This window comes from Acyrthosiphon pisum, chromosome X (genome assembly GCF_005508785.2).
Source record: "Acyrthosiphon pisum isolate AL4f chromosome X, pea_aphid_22Mar2018_4r6ur, whole genome shotgun sequence".
Lineage (NCBI taxonomy): Eukaryota > Metazoa > Arthropoda > Insecta > Hemiptera > Aphididae > Acyrthosiphon > Acyrthosiphon pisum.
Genome location: NC_042493.1, coordinates 22425164 through 22432865, shown reverse-complemented (window position 1 = coordinate 22432865; position 7702 = coordinate 22425164). Strand labels below are relative to the sequence as shown.

The following is a 7702-nucleotide window of genomic DNA, read 5'->3' as shown; positions in this document are numbered from 1 at the left end:
TGGTTAAAAATGTTGTTTGCGTTTAAAATAAAAAATTGTGTTTAAATGATGTTAAAAAATTGTGTTGACTTAAATTTTTTTTGGAGTTTTAAAAATAGTGTAAAATTAAAAAGTAAAAATTAAAAAACTTGTAGTTTAAAGGAAACTTTTTTTACGTATTCCTCTCTGGTAATTTTTTTCTTCTTTAAATTGATCAATAAATTTCTGAATAACAGAAGCTTTATATACGTCTCAGCCTGTATCTGCTTCAAAATTTCTATGAAATTGAAAATTTTAGGATGAGCAGACGTGAACTCAGCATTAAATTTTGCGTGGAAAGATTGGCAGCAGTTCGTGGTGCGATCGCCTGTACTCGACATATCAGCCCACATTTCCGGGGAAAGTGTCCATCATCTAAATGATCGGCACAAATGAAGTCAAAAAATTCTATGAGTTGTTGGTTACCTTCTGGTTTTAAAGCAAACAACCTACAACCTGATCAGGCGGAAGCAATGGTAAACCAAAAAAATATTTTTAAAATACTTCCGATTTCTGATGTTTCGTCTTTGAATTCTGGTGACAAGCCAAGTGCTTGAATTTTCCTCCACTACGATTTGGCTAAGTGAAATCTGCATCCTCCTTACTCTCGCCCATGACCATGATGGAAAGAATGCACTATGTATAGATTGTTCAAAATCTGTAAAAACTGTTGTCACATTTGTCATGTGCAAGCTGATACAAAACAATTTGGTAGGCTTTTATTGTTTTGTTTGGAAGAAGACTAAAAACAACAGGGACGTAGAAATTTCCTACTGTTATAAACATGGTGAACATTTGACAAAATAATTTAGGAGTGCTTCTAAAAGTACCGTCAACGAAAACGGTAAATGTAAGTTGCGTCCATACTAATTCTAGTACACCTCCATATCTGTCATTGCCGTCATATCCCTATGGCTGTTAAAATACGATTGGATCTGCACCGGGACAAATCCCAACGTTCCAAGTCCTTACTACGCATGCGCCTAGACTTTTTCGACATAATTTCTTAACAATCATTTTTATACTTATCAGTTGTGAAGGTGACTATTCTTATTGGTCTATATTTTCCGCGCAATATTTGAAATATAAATAATTTGTCATGTGTATATTATAGTACAGTCCATTTTCGAAACTGTTAAAAAGCTTTGTCATCGAGTTGACTGTATTTAAAATATTTTTTCGTCACCCATTGAAGACAGTAGCTCTGATTCAAAATAAAATGCAGATATTATAGTGCGGTTTTTTTTATGTAATACGACGTAGCATACTTTATATACAATTTGTTGTGGATTACTATTATAATAATATGAATAATAACTCAAGTATTTCATAGTCCTTTATTGGTAAATGTTATATCATAATGATGTATTGATGTACATTACAATTATCTACTCACTAACTACTCGATAAATAACAATAATACAAGGTTAAACTTTAGGATACATTAAGATAAGTATATGATACTAAATGTCAACAGAAAGGTAATAAAATATGAAATTTATTAGTATAATATGATATCTGTAGTTATTTATAGATATATTTTAGTAATGGAAATGCCAAAATCAGTTTTCATCACATTTTTTTTTTTGTTTATAAATCTGCGTTTTAATTGTGTAAAGTTTTTTTTTTTTTAAATGTCTGTTAAATGTGAAATATGCAAAAAGGATTATTCTTCAATGTCTAATTTAAATAAACTTAAGAAGAAAAAACATTCTGATGTTCTGTCTGAGGTATTTAATACTTTTGGTCAATCATTTTTACACTGTCATTTATACAAAAAAAAACCTTTATAATTAAAATTGATTTAACCTACTGTTTCACCATAGGTTATAGACAAAGTATGTTACGAATGTAATTACTGCAATGACACTTTCACAGACTTGGGTAGTATTCCGAATACTTTTTAAATACTTTTTACAAGTATTCTGAGTACAGTATTCGGAATACTTTTTTAACATCCAATATTAATTTTAATATTATATTTTATAACTAATAGATTATAGATAGCCAGATAGGTGTTTATTATCAAGATTATAATAATGTTCATTTATAAACAAAGAATTGAAAAAGCAATATTTTTGCTATTGAAATCTAAATTTACTAAAAAAAAGTATTCGAAAAATATTTGGAATACTTTTTGTGAAGTATTCCAAATACTTAGGAATATTATTATCATTAAGTATTCGAAAACATATTCTGAATACTATTTTTTTGAGTATTCAGAATATATATTTGAAATACTTTTTAAAAGTATTTTACCTAAGTCTGCACTTTCAATTTAAAGAAAGAACTAGTCTTCCAAAAATGAAGATACAAGTTTTAAGAAAACTGAAATTAATAATAAAAGAAACATTGAATCGCAAGTACGTTTTAGAAACAATAAAAAAGTAAAAACTTCTGAAAATATATACATGAGTTCAATAGAGGAAAATATTATAATGACATCTTTAATAAATAAAAATGATGATGTATTAATTTTAAGTGAAGACAACTTTGACTACAATTACTTAAAGTTTTGAAAAATGAAAATGTGTTATCGTCTAATGTGTAAATGTATGAATTTAAAAATGAATTATTATATGTACCTATTGACAAACATCATGATAAATGTTTTAAAAAATGTGTTATCGTGTAAATGTGTAATGTGTAAATGTACTAATTTAAAAATGAATTATTATACGAATTATCATATGTATTGACAAACATCATGACAAATGTTTTAATAATTAAATTCGTAACCTAAACTTCTGTGTTCTTATTATCATTATTTAAATTGATAAGAAACTCTGTCGAAAAAATATCAAGTCTAGGCGCATGCGTAGTAAGGACTTGGAACGTTGGGATTTGTCCCGGCGCAGATCCAATCGTTTTAGAAGGGCCGTTAAGCGTTATCGAATGTTATATTGTAATCATCAAACGTTATACCTACATAGTACATTGACAAGTGACAACTTTTTAATATTTATATTAATATGTGATACACTTTTTAATTATTATTTTAAACATTGAGTATATAAAACTTTTAAATCAAAACTCAAAACAAAACATGGCTTTGTATTTTTTGGGGTATGAGTTGGAGGTATTAGAGGAAAGACTTAGGTTAGTTGAGAGGCGGATGGAAAGACGGATGTTACGTGACACTCAAAATCCTTATGAACTGCCAAGAAGAGAGTTTATGAATGTGTTTCGTCTAAGCCCTGAATTATCCATGGACTTAACCAATACTCTTCGACCTTTCCTTCAACGAGAGCGAAACTCTGGAATACCTGTGGAAATTCAGGTAATGTTTTTTATTAAAATAATAGAATTCTATGCCTAGACTAAAGTTTTACAAAATTCTTGATTTAAACAAAAACCAAACCCAGGTAGGTACCTATAGTTAATATTATTATTCTTACAGTTCTTACCTATTTGATTTGGATAGTTTAAAATTTAAAAAGGTACTTTCGTACGTCCATTTATAAAATGACATACAAAGGTTTATCAAATTCATGTTTATTTTGTTTGGATTATAGGTATTAGCGGCAGTTTATGTCTATGCGAAAGGTAGCTATCAACGGGCTACTGGTGATCATTTCGATTTGAACATTAGTCAGCCATCAGTTAGTAGGTGTCTTCATAGTGTGACTAATGTTATAAATGATAGGCTCTTAAGGCAATGGGTAACCTTTCCAATGACAAATGCAGATAGAAATAAAGCACGTGAAGAATTTAAAAATGCACCACAACCATTTGAAGGTGCTATTGGTGCCATTGATTGTACCTACATTAATATCCTTGCACCCAAAGATCACGAAGAAGCCTATGTGAACCATCATGGAAATCACTCATTGAATGTTCAAGCAGTAAGTATAGAAATGTTTTAATAGTTCAAAAATGTTTTAATTAATTTATGAATTTATTAGATAGTCAGCCCAAAACTGAAAATTTTAAATATCAATCCAAGATATCCAGGAGCTAGAAATGATTCATATGTCTGGAGCACATCACCCATTCGTCGTGCAATGGAATATCATTACAATCAGGGAGAACGTCATACTTGGCTCATTGGTAATAATTTTACAAAAAAAATGTAATTTAAATATTTTTTTCATTTTTAAGTTAACTAAATTATTGAATATTGATAAAGTAATTTAATTGAATGTTATATTATAATTTATAAGTTGTATATTTATGTAATATTATTTTACTCTAGGTGATTCTGGCTATCCATTGGAGCCATGGCTAATGACTCCACTTCTACATTACAGAGAACGCACTCGACAATTTAAATATACTTTAAAACATTGTAAGGCAAGAAATGTTGTCGAAAGATTTTTTGGGGTGTTTAAAAGTGTATGGAGATGCCTTTCCTATCAACGGGTGTTAATGTATGCACCCGTTATGGCAGGAAAAATTGTAAATGCTTGTGCAGTTCTTCACAATATGCGCATCCATTACCGTATACCAATAGAAGAAGAAAATATTGACAACAGGAATATCAACAATTATATTGAAAGAAATTTGCCACAAAATGATGTTGCCATAAGGGGAGGCCCTAGAGCTGTGGCAATGCGTATTCAAAAACAATTAATGCAAGATTGGTTTCCTGGGTATATTGATGGTGATGCATAAAATGAAAAATTACAAATAATTAAACAAATATTTTACTTATATAAACTCTTTGTACAAAATATGTTAAAAAAAAAAACAATAAACTATGTTGCTTATTAAAACAATTAAAACAAAAACAAAATTATTAAGAATTATGTATTATAACTTATTTTTGGTAAAGAATATTACAAATAGTTAAGTACTTACAACAAATAGGTAAATGTATTTTCTTATAAATATAAAACAAAAAATAAAATAGAAAACTTCATATAAAACAATAAAATGAAAACAAAATTTATAAGGTTGTAATATGATCACTTTTAATTTAATTTGGAAGAAATGGTTGACAACAAATCTAACAATTTTTCCTCCATTTGGGTTCGTCTGTCATCATTCTCTGCCATTTTGACCATAGCATCTGCCAATCTATGATTGCTTTCAGCTATGGTACTCAAGGTACTTGTTATCAACTAAAACATTTCAGGGTAATTAATTAATTAATTAATAAAATTATTATATTTTAATATTCAATATTAACCTCTATTTGCTGACTGTTTATGGTTGCCAAATTTGTGAATACTTCACGTGCAGTACTGAATTGAGTGTTAAGTTTAACATCTTTATTAATATAACAAATTAAATTAATACAATATTAGATAAATAATTGTATATGAGAAAATTCACAATTACTTACTTTTTTTTTTTTTTACATTTGTGATAAGTTGATTTTCAGATTGACTACATGAGGCTGCATCAGTAGGTAAAGGATTGTCCATGATGGAAGCTTCTAATACTTCTATATTGTCATATATTGCATCATCATCTTGATAATATTCTATAAGTAATACAAATTGCATAGTCAAGGTAATACGTAAATAGGGCTACAGACATCGGAGATTAAATTGTGTATCATAATAAGTTACATCAATCGTCTATTTTGACATGCTATTTTAGAAAATATAGTTGAATAGGTAGATACACATAGTATGCAAATCAGTCAAAAAGGGTTAGTGGTATCGGGGGGGGGGGGCGTGTTAAGCCATCCATGGATCTGTTATTTTGAGAACTTTTGCAACCCCTAAAATTTTCCCCAACTTACGCCACTGAATATAAATAAATATAGTATACAATAACTAACCATATGTTTCTGCGGGTGTTTCTGTAATAATTGAAGTAGGTACTACATTTAATATGCTAGTATTACCTCTAGCCAACTCTTCAATAGAATCAGACTGAAAAACAAATTTAATAATTTTTAAATAATAGATGATTTAAGAACACTTAAAAACAATAAATCAAATGACAAACCACTTCATCTGGAAATGATTCTGGACATGCAGTCCCCTCAATGTACTCGTGACCAATTATCCCCATGACTTTCTTATCTAACTCATTTAATTCTTGAAGCTCGATGGTTTTATTTCCTGTTTGTCTTTTGGCATGTCTAAGATTGGATGCCTTTTTAGAGACTTTTGTCTTTAAATCTCTCCAAGACTAAACAAATAAAATAAGCAATGAAAACTTTAAACATGTCCTTAAAATATATTGCTTTTTTCGAGTGGTTAGAATAGATAGTAGTTTCAGTAAAGAATTAAAAACTACTTTTGGCGTTCCACAAGGTATAGTTTTATTTTGAATTCATATAAATGGGTTGTTAAATTTAAACTTTGATGGTAATGATTTGCTTTGCGGATGATACTGTTTTACTTTATAATAATAAATCCATTGATAAACACTATGATAAAGCCGACATTGGTTTAGTTTTAGTTAATCAGTGGTTAGATAATAACTCTCTATAACAATCTTGTTATTTGTATTTTAGTATTAACAAATTGTATACTGATATGTCCAAGTATAAATTAGGTATGTGTAATAATTTAATTTCTAGACAAAATAATGTTTGAGTTATGTTAAATATTTAGGTAATTTATAGATGAAAATTTAATATGGAATCAACAGTAGTGTAGGTAAATATTTTTTTTACATTTTCAGTAATATTTTATTACCTAAATTAAGAACTATGACTTTTGTAAGTTTGGTTCAATCCATCATAAGTTATGGGATATCCTTTTGGGGAAGTGCTTATAATATAAATATAAGTAAATTAAAAGTTACAATGAATGTACTTTTAGCATTTATATATTTAAAACTAAGTTGATACCCTAGTAATTATATTTTGAATGAATATTGTCTGCCTTATTTGGATACCTTGTATTATAAAATATTATGTATATTTATGTTTAATTATATAAAATTATTAAATAATTACCCTTATCACTCTTATTATACTAGATATAATAATTAAAATATAATTTTAATCCCTACGGCCTACAGTGAGAATTGAATTCAATATAAGTTTTATCCATTATTTGTTTTTTATAAAATTTGTATATGGTTATAAATTAATCATCTGTTTTTGGTAATAACTGTTTTAATTTTAAACATTAGATTGACAGAGTAAAATGTAAAGATTTTATTATTCAGTAATATTTTTATTTAAGTATAGGTAGTATATAATAATTTAGCTAATAATTAATGTTGATTAAGTTTTAACTAGGTATATGTATGTATTAATTAATTTACCTCTTTCCATGATTTTACGTTTTTTTCTTTAACACCCGGATTACGTAGATTGTTCAATGATGACACCAAATCATCCCATGACCCAGCTAAGTTGTCCCTACCATTTAGGGTACAAAATTTACCGGTTGCCACGTGAGGGTTTTGTACCATATAGTCTACCATAAACATTAGCTGCTTGTCATTTCTCCTCCCTTGTCTCGACTTTTTTACATTAATATCATCATCATTTTGAGATCCGCTATGATAATTAAAATTTTAACAAACAATAAATATAATAAATACATTTTGATGTTGTGCAAACGCAATTAATAAACTATTAATAATATAAGTACTTACGATTGAGTGGATATCCTCTTCATCTTTGCTAATAGCAAATACAGTAGCTGGTTTTTATTAATTAGACGAACTAAGTACTAAGTACTAACGGTCAACGGAAGTTGGAAATGCGTTATATACTTATATATAAATTCGTATTAAAATTAAAATTTAAATGGAATATTATGTGGTA

At 28.2% G+C, this 7702-nt stretch overlaps 2 protein-coding genes across 2 annotated transcripts; one reads left to right on the top strand and one right to left on the bottom strand.

Annotated features, from left to right (window-relative positions):
* Nucleotides 1–2914: 2914 nt before the first annotated feature.
* Nucleotides 2915–4678, top strand: LOC100162834 (putative nuclease HARBI1). Its single transcript, XM_001950318.3, has 4 exons — nucleotides 2915–3298; nucleotides 3534–3863; nucleotides 3924–4068; nucleotides 4214–4678. The coding sequence occupies exons 1-4, from the start codon at nucleotides 3065–3067 to the stop codon at nucleotides 4630–4632; spliced, it is 1128 nt and encodes a 375-aa protein (XP_001950353.1). The 5' UTR covers nucleotides 2915–3064; the 3' UTR covers nucleotides 4633–4678.
* Nucleotides 4679–4931: 253 nt separating this feature from the next.
* Nucleotides 4932–7678, bottom strand: LOC115033079. Its single transcript, XM_029485049.1, has 7 exons — nucleotides 7531–7678; nucleotides 7195–7432; nucleotides 5920–6105; nucleotides 5750–5843; nucleotides 5306–5446; nucleotides 5150–5229; nucleotides 4932–5081 (listed from the first exon to the last, which is right to left on the bottom strand). The coding sequence occupies exons 1-7, from the start codon at nucleotides 7551–7553 to the stop codon at nucleotides 4932–4934; spliced, it is 912 nt and encodes a 303-aa protein (XP_029340909.1). The 5' UTR covers nucleotides 7554–7678.
* Nucleotides 7679–7702: the final 24 nt, after the last annotated feature.